This window comes from Diorhabda sublineata, chromosome 4 (assembly GCF_026230105.1).
Source record: "Diorhabda sublineata isolate icDioSubl1.1 chromosome 4, icDioSubl1.1, whole genome shotgun sequence".
Classification (NCBI taxonomy): Eukaryota; Metazoa; Arthropoda; class Insecta; order Coleoptera; family Chrysomelidae; genus Diorhabda; species Diorhabda sublineata.
Window position 1 is genome coordinate 26,382,454 of NC_079477.1, and position 21,684 is coordinate 26,404,137.

A 21,684-nucleotide genomic window follows, 5' to 3' on the forward strand; every position below is an offset into this window, starting at 1 on the left:
TATACAATTACATTAGATTAGAATTGTTTCTATTGATGCAACTAACATATTATTTGTAGTGCCATTGTTTTCAAAAAAGAAAAAACTAGTTTGTTCACTTGTACCACTCCAGATTGTTATGTAATTTCGAAATATGTGCAAAACGATGAATTAAAAACGTGGGATAAAGTATGTGATTTACCAAGGGCAGAAAATGATAAAACTGAGGCAATACTTCAATTAAAATTAGACAAACATGACAAAATTCTTTTTGGTAAGACATACAATTTAATAATTAGATTATTTATATAATATACGAGGCATATTTTTTAAGTAAGTACCGTTTTGCGATTCCGCCGCCGCAACTCCAAGGTCGGAGTCCGCACATGCGCCCTGTTTACCTACATCTCTTTTGTCTACGCACTGACGCCATTACAGTCTGATTCTTCATTGTGTACGTTGTTTACTGAGTGTTTAAGATATTAAGATATTCATCGTGAGATCTGTGAAGTTTACGGACAAAACATTGTGAGTGATGGAATGGTAACAAAATGGGTATCGTTTTGCTGCATGACAATGCCCGTCCTCATGTGGCCAATAGGACCAAAGATCTGAACAAATCTTTTCAATGGGAAACTCTAGATCATCCTCCCTACAGCCCTAATCTGGCGCCCAGCATCTACCATTTGTTCCTGCACTTGAAGAAACACCTGGGCGGTCAGCGTCTTCAAGACGATAACGAAGTCAAAACAGTTGTGATACAGTGATTAACAAGTCAGGCGGCAGAATTTTATGAAGAGGGTATTCAAAAACTGAGGCCACGTTATGACAAGTGCCTCAATATTCACGGAAGTTATGTAGAAAAGTAGATTAAGGTACAGGCTTTCATGTAAAAATAAAATTATTGCGATATATTTGCACTTCCTTTTTTAATTCCAAAACGGTACTTACTTAAAAAATATGCCTCGTATTTTAGGCCATTAGATCAACGCGGATGATAGCCGCCCATTCGAGTTCTTTCGATTTATCTTTTACGGCGAATTATTCCGCTTTAAGTTTTCTTCGTTCACTCTCCGCTATCCCACTCCCTTCTATCCTCTACGACTTATCTCCAATTCCTCAACTCCACCGTTGCAATTTCCTGTATTACTTTTTCCTAGCAGACTTCCACAGATTTTTTCATCGTATATTTCCAAAGCATTTGAGCCTTTGGATCTTTAACATTTTCACTATATTACCCTCTTTCACCTAGTTTTTGATCTCGTGGTTCATTAACCTTCTTACGTATCCTCCAACGGTCTCGATATATTCCTAAAGATCGTCCTTCCCCGACAGGCATATGGTTTTGGTACTTTATGTAATAACTGGTCTAATTCTTGTTACTGTGAATGTCCAATATTAGTGAATGTTAAGATGCACCAGTGTATGTCGACAATCACCAATTTTGATGGTGTAACTCGTAACTCGAAAACTGTTCTTAATTTATATTTGAATCAGACATACACCGGTGAATATTCACATATACGGAGGAGATACTGTGAACCTTAGATTCGGTAATTTACACTCTGCTGCAATTACTGACCACAAAGAGGTTATGTTTATTTAACCTAATCTAACCTAATCCTAAACTAACCTAACCTAACTTACCTACCTATACCTAGTACAAGTAGGTTGTTTTAATGATTTCTATTAATAAACAATTTGCATCTATTTATGATTCTATTTATTGTAACAATTTGTGACTTTATTAGTCATATACTGGCCCAGAATTTCTGTTTCCACACATCATTATTTCTCTATACCAATCACACAGGCATCATAATTTTGGTCATAATGAACATTGACCAAGTCGTTGTGGTCTATGATAACAGTCACCGGTGAATGACCGAAATCGTCATGAAAAGGAAATAACGGTTATTCATTAACTACCTTGGTGGATGTTAACAGGCACCTGAGTATCTTAACATATACTGCATTTCGGACATTCACAGTAACATATATACTCAACTTAAGGTTTTTGCTCCTCATAAACATCACATACCTCCAGTAGGCCTCTCGGATCCTTTCCACCACTTCTATGCACCTATTATTTGCCTCGCTAATTGTCATACTCAAATAATTGAAATTTTTCACTATTTGGAATTGATATCCTTTCATAATCATCTCTCCCACTTATATCTCATATATTACTCCTTATATTGCGATGTTCAATGGAGAGTGTTCCGTTGCTTAAAGCAGGGTCCACACTATGCCGCGGTAGGCCGGGCGGGTTGACCCGGGTGGGCTAAGCCGGGCGGGTACGTTCGGGCCGGCACGACGTCCACGCCGAAAACGAAACCGACCGGGTTATTGCTACCTACATTTTAGTTTCAACACCAAGACTGGTGACTTCGTTGAAGAGTACTTTTTAGAAGTTTTTTTAAAGTGTTAATGTGCCGTTCGGGGCCGCTCGGCACGTCCCCACTCTATATTTTTGTTCGGCTCGGCTTCCTTTGATCTGTACCTACTTTATGCGGGTTGGGATCGGCACGGTCCAGGCCGGCATTTTCTAACCCGGATAATCCGCCCGGGGCGTCTGCATCCACGCGGCTTAGGCCGCCCGTGTCGGCCCGCACGGCCTACCCCGGCATGGTGTGGACCCTGCTTTACACCTCTTTGTACTGGAATCACCTTCGTTAATCCTTCCTCTGCAAAAATGTGTTGTTGATCGTCATATTTACCAATAATCTTGGGGGGTCCCCTATTTTCTCATCACATGCTCTATTCCGTCCCGTTGACACTAGTCCATAAACATCACATTCAGATCCATACCGTTTCCATAGAACTTTTCTACTATTTGTAACATTACATTAATAATAATTCTTCATTTGTTTCAAGGTACTACTAACAATGGATTTATAATATGGGATTTCAATGAAGAAAGAAATTATGAGGATGTGGTTAGTTTAAGTTTACCCTACGGTACTAGAAATATAACTACAAAGATATCGCAATCTAATTCAATTACATTGAGCGCACATAAGAATTACGCCATTGCAGGTGTCAGGTATATAGTAAGGATGCTTTTGTATTTTTATTTACCTAAACTACACTTGTGAGCAAAAAAATCGACTCAAGTCGCACGCTGCTCGCCAAAAATCTGTAGTTTCCATTCTTTTTCTGATTATACCGTTTCCAAACTATTAAACTAAGGTCCGGTTTCTTCACGTTCTAATAAAGTGCCAAATAGTTATGAGCCACATAACTTTATTAAGAACTTTTAATTGTCGAATAAAAGTTTACCGTTTCTTCACCCTAGTTTGTTTAAATCCGAACTAACTAATAAGTATTTGTCACTTTGTTATGTACTCAACAAATAATATACTGTTGGTAACACTATGAAAGATAACTATATAGCAATCGTCCATGTATTGAATAAGGAAAGTTTGTAGTTTGTATTCAAAATAATTGATAGAAAAGGAAAAAGAAAACGGTAATAAAATTTCTACATCGGACCAAGAATTGGAATTTGCTATATTTCCTCAATCAATTCCTCATCAAACAAATCTTCTAAATCTTGGAAAACATCCATATCATATATTTAATTATTTGTATGACGAATATTTCCAAAAATGAACTAATGAAATATAGCTTTTGATGTGTAATATTTTAGGTTAAGTTTCTACTAAACTCTTTAATTGACAGTTGTGACTGCCAAATAATTCGATTTATTCGGGCCGGGTTTCTTCACCTCCTAATAAAGTCCCTACTAACAATTATTTACCGAATAACCAAAAATTCGGTGTCTTCACCTTCTAATAAAGTAAATCGAGTTATTTGCCAAATAAGTTATTAGGCAGTCACAAGTGTCAATTAAAGAGTTTAGTAGAAACTTAACATAAAATATTATACATCAAAAGTGGTTTATTTGTTCATTATACCTATATTGATTAATTCATTTTTAGAAATATTCGCCATATAAATAATTAAATATTTAATATGGATGCTTTCCAAGATTTAGAAGATTAGTTTGATGAAGAATTAATTGAGGAAATAAAGAAAATTTCAGAACGAGCTTATTCCGTTCGTCATAAAATTTATCAATTTTTTGTCCGATAATGAAATTTTTTTACCGTTTTTTTTTCCTTTCCAACAGAATTCTTGATTGTTGTTAACAGAAATGTGTATCAGTTGACATTTGATAGATAACTGATAGTAGTGGGTGAGAGATATTCGTTGGGTATATTTTGGGTGGGATGAGAAAATTTTTTATAGAGATGAAGGTTCATTGGAATTGGCCCTGAGATGGGAGTTGCTGCTCTGCAGGGCTCGGGTTGTGATGATAGGTTTGTGATTGCGCTACTTCAGACGGACGACCAAACGTAGCTCGAAGAAGTGAAGACAGATCCAGTTTAAAAAAAAACGGTTCTTTCCAGTTAAGGGATATATTTTGTTATTTTTTATTTTTAATAAAAAAGCGGGTAATTGGAGGAGGCGTGTACAGCTGCAGCTTCATTATTTCCTATTGTTGGCCATTTGGCTGGTGAGCCGGTTCACCAGGTACAGGAAAACCGCAGAAAACCTGTAATACCGACGATTGTGGTAGGTCAGGTAGATAACCTTTTATAAGGGTCAGATATTGACTGGACTGGATGAACAAGAAACATTACAATATTTTTTATAATTTGGAAGCTGTAGCTTTAAAATTATACTTAGAAAAATACAATTTCATTTTAAATTTCTTTCCCTCACTCAATTTCAGAAAAAATTTATATGTGTGGAAAATGGAAACAAAGAAATTGGTCAAAGTTCTCGATGCGCATTTTGGACGAATTATTCAATTGGAGCCTTTAATGGTGGGTAATTGGAATAGTATTGTAACTTCCTCCATAGATCGAACGGCTAAAGTGTGGAATATAAATAATATTTTCGAAACAGTGCATGTTATAGACAGACACGAACTTCAAGTAGATTCAATAAGGTAAATACATAAATTAATAAATGGCATTCGTTTATCTAATATCATTCTTTGGTAATAGTTTTTATCACTACCTATTATTATTTTAGTTTATCGGATAATTTGAGTTTAGCAGTTACAGCAACTAGAAATTGCGTTGGAGTATGGGACCTTAGAATTGGAAAATTGACAACTAAACTAGCAGACAGTCCTCTAGGAGCTATAGTTACCCATGCTATTATTACCCCAGATGGAAAGTACGTACAAAAATAATGAGGGCATTTTTATATTAGTCTGTTGCACAACTGGTGTTGAAGGTCTCCAAATATAGCTGTCAAAATTTTTTATTGTCCACTTACACATTTCAAACTCTGACAATCATGCATTAAAGCCCCAAATGTCACATTAAATATAACCTTTTAGTCAGTCTTCCAAAGTTCCTTAAATCGCAAATTTGAACCGGTAGCTCTCATTAGTCTATTAATACTATCTGTTTTCTTATACACAAACGAATAATAAAAATGGACTATTAACATTTGAAGTGAAATTTTTTTAATTTAATTTGCAGATATATAATTTCAGCTGAATCTGGTAACATATTGATATGGTTGAGACTAACTCAGCAAGTTATTTTCAAAGAAGAACAGCCTGGTATAAAACAATTAACTCTCATGGACCATGGCACTAAAATTCTGTCTATTTCGAAACCTAGTAATCCTCCAGGGACTGATTTTATAAGGACAATGGCTACTGTCTGCATTCGAGAAATTCCAAGTATATTATACATATACTTTAAGAAAATTTCTCGACAGATATTTACATAATTTACAATTAATTTCAGATGGCGAGATGATCTATAGTTTTGAATATGCTGTTAGAAGCATAACTGGAGTTCCGTTTAGACCAGCAGTTGTCACTTCAGACAATCAACATTTAGTAATGGCAGGAGCTGACAAGACAAATAGAGATTGTATTTTTGTATACAACGCATTATCAGGCACATTTATACATAGGATTGGTCTTAAAATGTGCGCAATTAAGGCAAGTAACATTTACCAAAAAATATAAATAAATAGTTCATAATTTTCCTATAAATAAATTCAATGATGATTATATAATGAATATTAAATGCATTAAAATTTGTTGAATATATTTTTTAGGATGTAGCTGGTTTAGTAGCTATGCCCCATAAAGGTCATTTGATAGCGGTTCTAGCAACTGACAAAGGAGCAATAATAGATATAAAATCAAAGAAATACTTACGAACAGTTCCAAAATGGGGAGGAAGTATAACAAAGGATGGCAAATATGGCTTATATGCCCCATCAAGGTAATAATCTACATTTCATACAAGGCATTTAATGACATTTATTATTTTAGAGGAGGTTTAGAATTAATAGAATTAAAAAAAGGACAAACTGTGCGTACTTTTATACCAAAAGTGGCCGAAGGTGTATTTTCAATAATTTGTTTATTTAATAGCACAGATGAATATGTGCTTTACTACCATAGTGGTAAAAAGACTCTGCGAGTTTTCCGGTAAGTTTTTATTAAAAATGTAAACATTTATCTGAATACACAATACATTATAAACAAATATGTGTTTTAGTACTGCTGATGCTGAGATGGTGGCAAATTATAGAGTACAAGCTGAACTTACAGCTGTAGAAAGTACTCCTGATGGTAAGGCACTTGTTTTAGGTACTGTAGATGGATGTGTATCAGTACTTGCTATTGTTGATACGAATAAAGGTGATATGAACCAGTACCTATCAGAAATGCCGTCCAGAGATGAAGAGGTAAATCATGTTATATGAAATACACATAAGTTTACCAACATAACCTTAATTCAAATTTACTCTTATTTATATTGAACTTTTTGTTATATATGGTTGGAATTGAATTTTGATTATTACATGCAATCACATAAAAACTATCGCAGTAAATAACAAAAAACTTTTTAATTTGTTTTGAATTCAATAATTTAGTTGGAACCTACTATTATTTTATCAAATTATGAAATAATTCTATAGAGTATAGTTGGTACTTACATATTATTTACGTCTTCTCATTATTTTATACTTAAAAACAAATCATTTTCATAATATTTTTCACTTACACATCAAAAACTTGAATATACACAATGAACTTAAATTCTCTATTCATTCACTCTAACATTCATATCTTGACCATGTGAGCATTCAGCCAATTTTTGAATAATCTTTATTCATTTTATCTAGCCTTCGATAGTATAGAGCATACAGCTATATCATTATATAAAATATATTTTAGTGGAAGAAAAAAGTGGACAAAATGAAAGCCCAAACAAGATTCAAAGCGGTAGGAACAATAGCGAGATTATCTACTACTTTTATTAATGATCCAAACGGTAATCAAAATACAGAACATATAAAATAAGATTGAAAATTAGGTATAGATAAAACATATTTTGAAATTATATGTTTTTATAATATATATGTGAAATTTAGAAAAAATGAGTGTTTTACTTATTAAATACTCAATATAATGAAAATCTTTGACAGCGTGAAAATGACGAGGGACTAGTGCAAGTTATAAGTGGGAAGCAAATTGTGAGAGGTAAAACTATATAAATAATAAAAATTCAACATGAATTTCTGTAACTCTGTAGCTACATTTTTGACAAAACTAACTACAACTGTGAAAGGAACATCAGTTTCGAAATTGTAAAATGACTTATTTCGTCACTATAGCTTGAATAATGAATAGCCATGTTTTGATGGAAATCCGCTCTGATCCGCCAATATTAGGACGCGGACGTGAACAGTGAGGATTAAATGAGATTTACCAATTATTGTCTAGAAATTATCAGCGATTTACTAACACCCATGGATTTTACGCCAAAAGTAATACGAAATTCTATGATGAAAAGTCAAAAACCGGAAATTCTACACATGTCAACTAATGTGCTCTTAAAATTAATCATAGATTATTAGGTAATTTAAGAAAACAGCTGATCTACGTCAAACTAACGGCCGTGTGGTAAACAAATGATTATCTCCTAAATACTTGTTAGCTTTTCTTAGTTTTTCCAGTAGTGAGAGTTGTTTTTTGGTTTCATAATTTTAAAAGGTCTCCATAGATACTAGAGCTGTTTCAGTGAAACTACTACAACTGAAACTGAAAATTATTGTAAGTTTTTTTAGTCAAGAAATTTGCAAAATATAGGACACTTGTATCTATTTTATGTTTAAATTATGAGAGTTTTTCAAACATTTCCACTGTTATGTTCAAGTTCATCAAACATCAAACTATTTTCAAAGTGATAACACAGGGACAGCTGAAAAGTATAATCAAAACACTGCTTAATGAAAATAGGGCGACAAAGCCATTTTTCGGGAGAAAATTTCGTAGGAACTGTTTAAGGAACAATTTCGCAATAAAACTTGGAATAATAAGGTCTAAGATCGATCAAATAAATTCAAAAATCATCAAAATATACGACAAAAGCATTTGTTTACCCCACGGTAGATATTTTTAAATGGTCATCTGTTGATATTGAAGTTCAAGGACAAAAAACCATAGTGTTAATATTGAATATAGAGTGAATTATGAAAGTTTGTTCAAGTGAGCCTGAACAGTTGTTAGAGAGAGAGAAAAAAAGAATATCAGTATATAACTTCCTATATTTCATTTTTTTATCATATCAAATAGGTATAATTCGTTCACTACGTTCAGCTTCAGAAGGACAAATGAAATGTTCTGTCTAAATAGAAAAATTTTATTGCGCGCTCTAATGTGGAAATTTTATTTTGTCACTTATACAGTATACTCCAGAAGTATCTAAATTAATACTATGTAATGAGAATATCGTCAAAAAGTGGGAATTTCGAATTAATACATTAATAAAGCGTTTTAGTTTGAAAACTTTATTTTCAAGAGAAATAAAAACAATAAATTAAAAAGAAACTCTATATTGACACATTCAGTACCATTTAGTGCAATTTCAACACAAAAAATTATACTATTGTAGGTAACTTGCATGACAATTTGTTCGATACGAGGAAAAGTTATTATTGATAATCAATTTAAGAGAAAATAAAATGAATATTTTATCATCAACTGTATTTCTAATTATTTCAATTATATATGATAAAAAAATAGTTCTGTGAAATATTTCTATTTATATATTATGAAATTGTCAGTTAAATTGTTTAAAAAAATGTTTATTTATTATTCAGTCTATTTAGTCAGATTCTCATGCAAATTTTAATTATCATTTTTGTTATACATCTAAGATTTAGTTTTACATTTTACATTCCAAAAATATGAGTGTTCTAAAATCAATACAGTCAATAATTACCAGATGGTAAATAAACTAGAAAAATACTGTTGTTTTTTGGTAAGCCCACCTACGGAAGCAAAGAAATCAATTCATGATCATGCGTTTAGATCAGGAGCAAGAAACATTACAGGGGCTTTGTAATTTGTAAATTTTTCTAAAATTGAGCTGCCAAAAAAATTAACTTAATTAAAACCATTTTTTATATGACATCAACAAGAGTAGTTCCTTATGAACACCAGAAAAAATTTCTGAAGCACCAGTCACGGTTTTAAAACTAAAAAATCATTGAATGTTTTGGAGAAAATATAGTCCTGAAAATTTTGACTTCCAACTTTATAAAAAAACTACATTTTAATACATCATATAAGTAAATAAGCCCGAAGAAATTTAAATTTAAATTAATTCTCCACAAAAGTTTCCTGACCAAAGCATTCCTTGAGGTTTGCAATGGAGAGATATTTTAGCAGATGAGTTGTTAGATTCTGCTAGAACTTCATGAGGTGACAGTTCATTGTAAGGAAACTAACGAGAACCCTTCGCATGGTTCCCAAGGATCCACTTCAGAAAAATACTTCTTTTTCAATTTCCTTCTTTAATAATACTTCTAGAATCGAAACGAATCTTTTCTTTTTAGATATATGCCCACACTTCTTTCTGCCTGTAAGTTGGTCCGACAATAAATATTTGGCACCACCCCCAACGACAACTCCGGTAATGGTTTTTCAACTATATGAAAACCATTTCCTTTAAAAGTTTGGGGGATGTATTACATATCTTTGTCTACTTTATATTTAACATCATAGTAGAGTTGTTTTTGGTGTCCATTTGTCCTGTTGGGATGTACTACATTAAGAAAAACCACGCATTCTGATTTCTACTACTCTTATTTCCTGTATTTTATAATAATTTAATGGAAATATGATATGAATCAATTTTAATTCAAGATCACTTATAAATAATAGAACTTGGTATTTAAAAATTGTTAAAACAATAATTTGATTAATATGATGTACTGTGGGATTTGATGTAGCAGTTACTATCTAAAAAAAACTCTCTTCTAGTCTAGTACCTAGCGAGTCTTTAATCCATGCTAAAATTGTTTTAATATATATTCTGATCTTAAGAAACTTTTGTAGCAAGAGGTATTATTGAAAGCCTGATCTGATCGTGATCATGAAATGGTCTAAAAAATAGATACTTTGGAAAATACATTCATCGATATATATATATAGTATACCTAAGCAAAAGCACACACTTTGTTGTAAATACATTTTTAACACTTTTTTAGGAATTGTTCTAACACCACGTATATAAATTTTGTTTATACTGCATCATAGATTCGAATAGGAATTTTCAAAACAGTTCGTTAGAGCCAGATATAAATAAGTGACTTATAGAAAGATTGTTAAACCAAACAGTGTAGTGTAAATGTTGGCATCATATTTAGCCAAATAATGATTACATGGTGTTAGGACGATGTAAACAGAAATCTAAAGATACATTGATTTCCTAAGGGGAAAAATTTTATTTCCTTCATCAACAAGCTGCCTTAACAGGAATAAATGGTACATCGAAGTGGTAGTTACATTTTTCAATTCAATTATTATTGTATATTAGTTTGAAACAAAGTCTTCCTAATAAACTCTCTCCTTATCTATATTTGGTATATTTTCCCTCTACCCTTTGTTCGAGAAAGCAGATTCTTTTGTTAGAATAAAAATAGAAAATTCCATGATACCACATATTGTAATTACTTTTCAATCAGTTATAATTGGTAACTATAAATTGTATGTTACTATATAGATGCACATCTAATTTTATAGATAACTGTAACAAAATATCCTACCCAGCTCTGTAATTAATCACAACCTTTTTCCTTTTTTTAACGCAATCTCATAGTATCTGAAACGAATCCCGTTACTTGGATTTTAGGGTTTTCATATTGTTATTGGTAATGGAATGTTTCAAAACTTTTGTTGCTCCATTCACCATAAGGTAAAACCAGTACAATTGTGGTAGCAGCAATATTGCTATACTTATTTTACAACCTCTGGGTAATGAATGAACTGCCTAAAAATATAAAAAAAAATTTTTGACTTCTTTGAGATTAATTTTTTTTCCACTTACCGATATGAAATCCAAATTAACAGATATTGAATACATATATATTACATAGGGAAACATAGCTATTCTGCATATGAAGAACACAGTTAACATCATAAGTCCGTTTACAACATAAATGGGAGTGTTCTTTAATCCGATTTTGGATAAAATTCCTCTCAAAGATACAAAAGGAGTACTTGCCTCCATCAGGTACACAAATCCGAAAAAACAATCACCTAAACCTCCTCTTAAATACTAAAAATTACATGAACTTTATAAATAATTTTATATAATTAATTAAAAACTCACTGTTATGACTAAGAATCCAAAACATCCTATAAATATATGATGTCCTACAATTACAAAATTATTCCCTAGATATTTCATCCATTGGTAAAATTCTGAGACGGTTTTATTACTTTTGGCATCACCATTCATCTGTACATTACCTATTTTGGCAATGTAAACTTTATACATAGACCAAATATCATAGAAAAAATATGCCGCTCCAAACCAAGCATATGCTTCAGATATATAGTGGGATGTCCTGAGGACATCACGACTACAGCTGTAACACGCAGCTGTTACACCTGTGATGCAACAAAACAGTGCCTGAACAGCTGATACATGCCTAAAAGATAATAATAATCATTTAAACATTTATGTTTATAAAACAAAAAAGGAGCACAAAAGAAAGAGTTTCAAGGGAAGAAAGAATCTGAAAGAGAATTACTCTGGCAGATTAGTCTAGAAGTGGATCACTGGTTATCTTGCAAGCATATACCTAAGATATACAGTGGGATGTCTTGAGGACATCAGGACTACAGCAGCTGTTACACCTGTGATGCAACAAAACATTGCCTGAACAGCTGATACATGCTTAAAAGATAATAATCATTATTTAAACATTTACATTTATAAAACAAAAAAGGATCAGAAAAGAAAGAGTTTCAAGGAAAGAAAGAATCTGAAAGAGAATTACTCTGGCATATTATTCTAGAAGTAGATCACTGGTTATCTTGCAAGGTACCTAATGAGTCTAATCATCTAGATACAGAATACCCCACAATAACAGAACATGTTTTGGGGGAAAGAACTTGTAGAACTAATTATGATCTCTTCCATTCTAGTTCATGGAATGAATTAGGCTTTGGGTACAGGTGAACAAGCAACTAATAAAGCTCTGATGGGGCACAGAACAAACATTAAAGGTAAAACATTACCCTTAAATATAATCTAAATCAAATTTAAATAAGCCATTTTAAATAAAAATTACTTACTTGTTACTGATGTCATAGATATCGCTATAACTAAGTTTATAAGTCTTTATGATTCGTCTTCCTGAGTGGGTGTGTAGAAAAACAGTATTTATGGCAAGATATAAAGAAGAAAAAAATACTAGACCACTAATAAATATTACCATTCCCCTATTGATTGATACATGTTGTTCCCAATGAAGGTCACTGACTGCTACAATAGACACTATTACTGATGCTATTGTTAACAGCACATATGGTACTAAAAATGATGTTTTCTTTTGCTACAATACAATTGCAATGTTTATAAATTAGGTAAATTCTCATATATGCAAAGAAATAAATTATCTTAAACTTTGTACTTCTTAGACCTTTTTATACATTTATTATGATTTATTTGTCTTGTTTTCAGGTCTCTTTTCTATGAAAATCAGTTTAAAATAGCATGTAAAAATTTGACTTTTCAATATCCTTTGATCTTTATTAAAATATTTCAAGCCATAATTGATTAAAATCAAAATATTTAAAAAAATATTGCAGCTTTACCAAACACTGTTTAAGGGATTATATCATTACATTAATCTCTTTTTCACATATATAATTGAATAAAATCCATAATTTTCACATTCAGTAAGTATATAGTCAAGATCATAAGGTAAATTATCTGAATTTGTGTTTCAGAGTTACTTTATAACACTAAAGTAATGAATCTTCATTATAAAAAGAGGTAAATAGAGTTGTTTCATATATAAATATATTTCTATAATCTTAATCAGAAGTTACATAAGCAGGAAATAGGGAATTTTAAACATATACACTTAGTAAAATATACTAGTCCATTAAAAAGCTAAAAATAAACTAATGCCGGGTGAATACCAATGATTTAAATGGTTTAATGGAATAATATAGATCAAAATTCTGTCAATATTATATTAACCTTGACACTTTTACGGACTACTTGAAAATGGAATTAAAGTAATCTTAGAAATGTATTTATTTTTTGGTTTAAATCAGAGTAATCCTCGTAAATGTAGTTTAAAATCGATGAAAATAATATCTCTTTATGGAATACTTACCTCTTTCTTGAAGAAAGGAGTAATATGCCCTGGTTTCGATCTCATTTTTAATTCCGTTACTTGAAGAATATATATAAATGAATTGAATCTAAAGACAAACTAAGCATACTTCTCTACCTACTTCAGTCTTTACAAATTTGAAGTCCATTTTTATTTTTGAAGAATATTTGAGGTTAAAAATATCGTATTGTCATTTGCCAATCTGAAGTTAAGCTTGGTAGCTTCGAGATTAGTAGAGAAAAACTATTAACTGATGTCATAAACGCTTAATATTCTATTTCATTGTAAAAATTAAAAATTGCCTTACTGTCAGTTTGACACGTCATTTTTAGGTTATGAGGAAAACGAAAGGGTGTAATGTTTATTTTTAAAAATCAGTGTGTATATCTTGCTTAAAATGTTTAAAAAACTGAAAGAAAAAATTACAGAGGAGGTTAAAATTTCTCCACAACGGTTTGCTGAATTTACACAATCCGTTAGTGATAGATTACAGAGTACTTCAAATTCAGACGACAATTTCTTTTCAATTGGAGAAGATGGTAATTACATTTAAATTGAAGTGAACTTTCAAATAGTTTTTAATTCTTACAGATGCAAATCCTTCAACTGATAGTAATAACCACGGTTTTTCAAGTGTTCAGTTGATGTCCCCAACACAAGAAAGAACTAGAAAAAACTCAACATCTTCTTTAGCCAGTGATGTATCATTTCTTCCCAGATATGAACCCGGCAACATGTATCATTTACAAGTAATACACCATTTGTGCTGTACTGGCAATTCTTATTTTAATTTGAAATATTTTCATTAAAATCCCATATTTTTTTAAAACCAAGACTTCAAACTAATATACTGTTTTAGTCTGATTTGGATATTTCGGCTAGTGAGATTGAAGACAATGTTTCTACAGCTTCTTCTCAATTAGGGCATCTCACTAAAGAACAGATTTACTCAGCTTTCCAAAAATCTCAGTTGAGGTACCATAAGTATAGAGGCCGATATACTGATTTATCAAGACACTACAAGGATTTAGAAAGAGAAAATGCAAAAATGAAGGTAAATCTTGAATACTTTTTCTTATATTTTAAACCTTTATAAGTATTAATTTTTATTCTTTATAGAGTGTACTGGTAGAAACACAAGACAAAGCAATAAGAAGAGTAACAGAATTGAAAGAACAGTGTAGTTTGGAACAAACGGCCAAAGCTCATTTAGAAAGTGCATTGAGAAATGATCTAGAGGAGAAGAATTACAAAATAAAAAGTTTACAAACAAAAATAGACCTTTTACAAAATGAAAAGTCTTCAAATGCCCTTATAAACATAGAAGATGATGGGAATAATCTAGAAACTTTGACAAAATACCTCAACGAATCTAGGAAAGAAATAGAATCATTGAATTCGAAAATTCAAGAATTAAAAGCAAACAGTATTGTATTTCAGAGCAAAGAACAGGAATATAAAAATAAAATAAGTAATTTAGAAAAAGAAATTGTGCAGTTTTCTGAACGAGAAAAAGAAAACAACTTGAACTTGGCTCAAAATAAAATGGAGCTTCACAATGAAATTCTACTTAAAGACAATGAAATCTCCAGTTTGAAAAGGGATCATGATCAGCTAAAACAAAAACTGGAAACACTGGAAGCTGATAGTAAAACTAACAATAACCAAAAATTGGAAAATCTTCAAGCTCAAAACAAAAAACTGATTGAAAAAGTTGAAAATTTGTCACAAAAATGTAATAATCTCGAAGCTGAACTACTTAAAATAGAAACCTATAAGTTGGAAATAAAGAAATGCAAAGAAAAAGAAGACGAAAGTGCAAAAGCAATAATTGAATTAGAAAAAGTCGTAGAAAAATTAACTAAAAATAATTCTGAGCTAAATAGCTCTTTACTCAATGAACGTGAATCTTATGAAAACCAGATTACTCAATTAAGAGAAGATGCTAAAAAAGGTCTTTTATCCTTAGAGCCTAAGATCAGAGAAAAGATCCAAAACGAATTTATCACCAAAGAAGAAGAACTTCAAAAAGATTTCTCCAAAAAAATTCAAGAGCTAAGTTCCACCAATAATACCACAAAAGAAGTACAGATACAGCTTTTCCAAAAAGATGATCTTATTAAAAAATTAACAGATGAACTTAATGATACAAAAACAAAACTAATTAATAAAATTGCCACTCATTCAGATCTAGAAAAAGATCATTTGGATCTTATTGAAAACTGTACAGAACTTCGAAATATTATATCTAATTTAGAGAAAGATAAGATCAATATAGATTCACAAGAAGAAAAAATTTCAAGGCTTGAATCACATATTGATACTTTGCAAGAAGAACTAAGAACATCAAAAGAACATGTTCAAGAAGGTGAAAAGGAATTGAACAATATTAAAGAAGAGTTAGTTAAAACATCAGAACAATTGAAGATAATGGAAAAAAAGAATGAAACAATGGAATCACAATCTTCAAATATTTTGAAATGCAAAGAAGAAGCTAATAAGATAATTGAAGAAAAAAATGAAGAAATACAAAAACTAAAGAATACTCTAGAAGAAGAAAAAGACAAGTATAGAAATCTTATAGAAGAAAATTCAAATTTAAACATGGAATTAGCCAAATTAAAGGAAACTATTAGATTACTAGAAGAAAAGATAATTGCAATTGAAGTAGCAGAAGATGAAGCAAAATTAATGAAATTAAAACTAGAACAGTTAGAAGAAATCAACAATAAAAATTTAGAATCGTTTGATAAAGAATATGAATCCATTATAAAACATATAGATGACATTTGGAAAGAATTAAATGTAAGTGAAAAAGAAATGAACCAAGAAGAGTTTATCAAAGCAGAGTTGAACTTGAAATTAAAAATTTTGAAAAATTTGTGTATGAAAAGACAAACTTTATACAATAATATTCTTGAAGAGAATGCTAAGTTGAAAGAAGAAAGTATTTCTAAATCTTTCCAAATAGAAAAAATTCAAGAAGATTTTAATAACACACTTGATGATAATAAAGATATGAAAATCAATATACAATCATTACACAGCAACTTGAATGAAAAATTAAAAGAAAAAGAAGATTTGCTAAATAAGCTTACAGAACAATTGATGGAAAAACAAAATAAAATATTATCATTGGAAAATGAGTTGTCCGAAGAGAAGACTAATGGTGAGAGAATGTCAAAAGAAAATTTCAAATTGCAAGAAACTTTACAGGAAGCTCAAGAGAAATATCATTTGCTAGAGAAAAAGGAAGCTATGCTGGAGGTGACAAAATCTGAATACGGCATTATGGAACTCAAATTACAGCAGCTAGAAGAAGAAAATAAACAATTAACATTAGTTATCAATGAAGAAAAATCAATTGCAGAAAAAACTAACCAGTCTATTAATGACAGTATTAAACAACTCGAATTTAGTAACAAGGAATTGAAAGAAAAATATGAAAATGAGAAAACGAATGTCCAAAATTTGAATGAAAAAATAGAAAAATTAGAAATGAATATTGTTGACTTAAAACAAGAAAAAGAGGATATAGAAACGAAATTTAAACAAATAAATATTGAAAATGATACTCTGCAAAAAGAAAAGGAAGAAAAAGATTGTGAAATACTTATATTATCACAAAATATAGCCAAGTTGAATACCTCAATTGAAAATCAAAGTTTAGAACTTAACACTCTTCTTGAAAGAACCCAAAAATTGGATACAACAATAGAAAACTTGCAAATAGAACAAATCGAATCTATAAAAAAGGAAAAAGATTGTCAAAATGATCTAAATATGACAATCAGCAAATTACAAACCGAATTAGAAGAAAAAACAATTGCCTTAAGTCAACTCAAAGATAAAATTTTAGAACTAGAAAATTTCCAAAAAGTTGCAGAAGAAAATTCAAAGCAGAAACAAGAAGAGGCAAAGAACTTTGGAAACGAATTAAAAACCAAAAACCTACAACTCAAAACTAAAGATCAAGAAATACATATTTTGAAAGAAGAAAGAGATTGTGCAGTTGAAGAAATTAATTCTCTTAGAGGAGAAATAGAAGAACTTCATAGAGAAATATCCCAGAGAGGAAATTTGGACACAAAATTAGTACATTCTGAAAGTGAGAAGGAATTGTTGAAAACGGAAAGAGAAAAAATTAAAAGAGAACTTGAAGAACTCAATATCAGGTACCCATGTCTTTTTTTATTCACAAAAGTGTTGATTATTGAATGTAACATTTGTGACCAAATTTTATTTTTAGGATACAACAGATCTCTTTGGATAACAAGAATATGATGGAAGAAAATCAGAGTATTTATCAAGAGAAAGAAGAACTGAAAGTAGCTCTAGAACTTTTAAAAGAACAGCAAGGTAGAGAATCAGATAAAGAAAAGCTGAAGGGGGATATTATAAGTTTAAATAATACCATAGAAGATTTGAAAAAACAGACAAATGTCTTGGAATTAGAAAACTTACAACTCAAAAATGAGGTCAAACCTGTAACCAACAATGAAGCTGAAATAGCAAAAATTCAAGAAGATTTTCACGAAATTAAAGAAAAATGTAATAGTCTGTTTATAGAAAATATGAATTTGAAACAGGAATATGAAAATTTAGAAGAAAAATGTAACAAATTTGGAAAAATCAAACAGAAATTAGAGATGCAAATAAGTGAAGTTGAAAGCCTTTACAATGATTTACTAAAAGAAAAACAATTGTTGGAAGATGAAGTGCAAGAATTAAAAACGTCTCCTATTAACTATGCAAATAATTCTGATCGGTTAAATGACTTGAAAACTCTAAAAGCCGAACAACTTTTATTAAACGATGAAGAAAAACAACATTATATAAAAGAAATAGACATGCTTAGAGAAAAAGTATTAAAATACAAATCACTAGACTTGACAAATAAAAGCTCGATAGAATTTTATGAAAATGAACTTCAAAAAATTAAAAATCAAAACGACAAATTGAACAGGAAATTGGATGAGACGTTGGTGACTTTGAACCACTGTGCCGAGCTGTCAACTTCAACAGAAGTTGAATATTTGAGAAACGTACTCTATAATTACATGTTGGGTAAAGAAAGTTTGGTACTAGCAAGGGTGATTGCAGCTGTATGTAAATTCGATCCTCAGCAAACTGAATTGATTTTACAAAAAGAGCAACAGAAACAGACGTTGGTAAGTATGTTTTCTTCACTTAGTCAAATGAGTTGGGAAAAACAAAAAATTTCGTTGGTTACATGAAACACAATTAAAATATTTATTATCAACAAATTAAGGTAAAACTATTTTTAAGTGATTGTGTTGATTGAAGGTGAGGGGTCTCCAATCCATGGGAATGTAATAAAACCATAAGTACTGACTCTCGTCAATATGTTAGTGACCGAGTGCTCACAATGATAACAATGATCTATATGTGTAAATATTACTGATTCTGATTTGTTACTTATTAGCGTCGCTTTTCTAACGGGACGTGTCTTTTAATCAACTCGGATTACACGTTTTTCATTAATCATATCTTACAATTAACCTTATTAGTTTTGAGCGACCTTCTGGTTCAACAACCCTCACAAATTAACAACATCAAAAGATTTTTTAATGACAATTACATCCTTGTGACAATTCAAAATTTATAGTAAGATAACTATAAGGTTAAAGTATGGCAATCAGTGATTCTGTTATTTTTTTTTCTCATTTCTCTTGTTGCTAAAGTAGTAGCAGACAAACCCTTAATAGGACCTGAACCCTTTTATGGTATCAGCTACAGAATAATAAAGAAAATACTGAAAAAGAAGGGGTAGAACCAGTTAATGGGACAATCTACTTCTGGGAAACTATAACCAGAGAAGAATTTAACAACCTGAGAATACTAACAGGGCACTTTCACCTCAATGGACACCTGAAGAAGATGGGTTTAGCAGAGAGTGCAAAGTGCGTAGAAGATGAAGCCTCTATTCACATTTTTTCTAAGTATGGGATGCTACAGAACTCCGAAGCATTACACCTAGGAGCTTATGAAATAGAAGGCAAAAATCTCTGGCAATTACAGACATACCAAATTCTGAAATTTCTTATTGAAGTAGGATTAATATATGAGGTTTAAACTCTGTGTCACTGCAAAAATAGGGGACACGATAGATCCTTTGGGTCGCAGCGTACATGAACTATATACATACATTTTCTCTTGAATTAGAATACTGGAGCATTCCTAAACGCAGATCAACAGTAATTTGCTGTATTTCAATAGTATTGTCTCTATGTCTCAAAAATAAAAATAAATAACTAAGTTTCTTTTCAAGACTTTATTAATGCAGTCGAGAAGAAATTACGGTGATTCATATGGTTTATAGATTTGAAAAACAACAACAAAAAACAGTGTTTTTTTTCATTTTCTTAAAGCAACTGATTAAAATATCTATTTGATGGCAATGATCTTTGCTGATATATCATGCCAAATTAAAACTTGAAGTCTTAATAACATCAGTTTTACATTTCCGCATCAAAAATGTTAATAACAAATATGAAAATTTTTCACTGAGTTAACACAATTTCATAGCATTTTGATTTACTAAATTTTACATTTCAAAATAACTCTAAACAAAAGAACAGAAAATTTTATAACCTCCACGCGATTTTAAAACTTTTTTATTTTTGTTTAATGACAAGTTTGCCAACTTCCAATATCTAAATTTCCCCAATAGTAAAAATGTGACGGTACTGTATTTTAGAAGTAATCAGTGGCAATAACTTTTTTATATAGATTCCTGGAATAGTTTGTGTCTTTAGGGTGGTACTTCTGAGTGCTAAAGATTTGTTCTGCTAGTTATATCCTGAAGATTATTGACACAAAGAATTGCTCAGTTCTATTTAAACTGTGTTAGAAATTTTGGAAGGGATAGAAGACCGTTGAAAAGTCAATATCGGTGCGAAATAGTTGTTTATATTCAGTTGGCGTATAATCCTGTGATTTTATTGAATAAATTTTCTGCAGAAGTTTAAGTTTGTTTTGATTCAGACAAAAGACAAATAAACATTTTTAATTACATAAAAATAATATATTTTTAAATTTTCTAACGTAAATAATCTTCAGACTTAAGTTGCATAAACAAAATTGCTCAGAAATATAACGAAATACAATATAAGCATGGAAGCTATCTTTACCGAGCACATATAGTAACTAACATTCGATTTGACCTTGTACATAATTTTGCTAAACAGATTGGGGAACTGGGCAATCTTTTGTGTCTATAATCCTTGTTTATATGTTCTATTTATAACTTGTTTTTATTATAGCTTGGACAATTGGGGCTTATTTAACATTTAGAAGATTCTTTAATAAAAGTCACCTAAAAGTATGGTTATGTAACTAAAGTAAATGAAATTTACTCATGTGTACTGAAGATTAACTTTCACTAATCGACTATGAAGAAGAAGAAGAAGGTCACGAAACATGCAATGTTTTCTACTATACAGCACTTTTTAAAAGTTGCTAGAACTTAGTTCATTTTCTTATTTGAAGGTAATCCTAATACCTCTAGCATTCCATATACACTTGTTTTTAAATTTAATTTAGTTTCTATGTTTTTCTATTGAAATATAATTATCAATAGTACAAAAGCGGGCAAAGAATTATTTGCACCAATGGCAGCCACGTATAATCTTAATACAAAAATTTAGATGGAAAATTCACGTTATCAAATAAACCAAATCATTAATTATTTCACTAAAAATTGTCCAGTCCCTATTGATAAAATGAGCCTAATTGTGTCTAACTATTTATTTTCGTGTATTAACATTTTTACGATTAACTTTTAATTTATATGTAAATAAGTAGATTGTTAAAATATATGACTTTTATGTACGTTCTGGTAATTTTTGTTTTCATTTTTAATAACACCTTTACCATACGATAATGCCATGAATGAATCAACAGAAGAAACAAGAAAAATTTTAACTTCTGAAGACGATAAAGTCATTATCGAAACGCGAATCAAATAATTTAAATATGAGTGTTGGT

The 21,684-nt window shown here is 30.7% G+C and overlaps 4 protein-coding genes across 5 annotated transcripts in view; 2 read left to right on the forward strand and 2 right to left on the reverse strand.

Moving 5' to 3' along the window:
- The window catches only part of LOC130443163 (transcription-associated protein 1), a 75,034-nt gene extending 67,916 nt beyond the window's left edge, over window positions 1–7,118 (reverse strand). Inside the window, exon 1 of the mRNA XM_056777663.1 lies at window positions 6,967–7,118. The gene's annotated coding sequence lies outside the window, so the exon portion shown is untranslated. The remainder of the gene's footprint in view (window positions 1–6,966) is intronic.
- Window positions 1–7,399, forward strand: part of LOC130443335 (NACHT and WD repeat domain-containing protein 2) — a 40,717-nt gene extending 33,318 nt beyond the window's left edge. Inside the window, exons 20-29 of the mRNA XM_056777904.1 lie at window positions 60–253; window positions 2,857–3,025; window positions 4,721–4,939; window positions 5,026–5,172; window positions 5,484–5,689; window positions 5,757–5,956; window positions 6,076–6,245; window positions 6,296–6,454; window positions 6,525–6,714; window positions 7,208–7,399. Of these exons, the coding sequence (XP_056633882.1) occupies window positions 60–253; window positions 2,857–3,025; window positions 4,721–4,939; window positions 5,026–5,172; window positions 5,484–5,689; window positions 5,757–5,956; window positions 6,076–6,245; window positions 6,296–6,454; window positions 6,525–6,714; window positions 7,208–7,333 (1,780 nt within the window). The 3' untranslated portion in view covers window positions 7,334–7,399. The remainder of the gene's footprint in view (window positions 1–59; window positions 254–2,856; window positions 3,026–4,720; window positions 4,940–5,025; window positions 5,173–5,483; window positions 5,690–5,756; window positions 5,957–6,075; window positions 6,246–6,295; window positions 6,455–6,524; window positions 6,715–7,207) is intronic.
- A 1,267-nt stretch (window positions 7,400–8,666) lies between these two features.
- LOC130442387 (TLC domain-containing protein 3A) lies at window positions 8,667–13,919 on the reverse strand. Of its 2 annotated transcripts, none has more exons than XM_056776452.1 (5): window positions 13,675–13,919; window positions 12,623–12,882; window positions 11,652–11,973; window positions 11,367–11,597; window positions 8,667–11,309 (listed from the first exon to the last, which is right to left on the reverse strand). In XM_056776452.1, exons 1-5 carry the CDS (start codon window positions 13,717–13,719, stop codon window positions 11,157–11,159), a joined length of 1,011 nt encoding a protein of 336 aa, XP_056632430.1. In that variant the 5' UTR covers window positions 13,720–13,919; the 3' UTR covers window positions 8,667–11,156. The 2 variants fall into 2 exon arrangements, with proteins under 2 accessions (XP_056632430.1, XP_056632431.1); XM_056776453.1 differs by having other exon boundaries at window positions 8,803–11,309; window positions 12,623–12,812; window positions 13,675–13,893.
- Window positions 13,906–21,539, forward strand: LOC130442386 (golgin subfamily A member 4-like). Its single transcript, XM_056776451.1, has 6 exons — window positions 13,906–14,213; window positions 14,266–14,423; window positions 14,534–14,728; window positions 14,794–17,849; window positions 17,924–18,845; window positions 20,961–21,539. Exons 1-6 carry the CDS (start codon window positions 14,072–14,074, stop codon window positions 20,982–20,984), a joined length of 4,497 nt encoding a protein of 1,498 aa, XP_056632429.1. The 5' UTR covers window positions 13,906–14,071; the 3' UTR covers window positions 20,985–21,539.
- The last annotated feature ends 145 nt before the right edge of the window (window positions 21,540–21,684 follow it).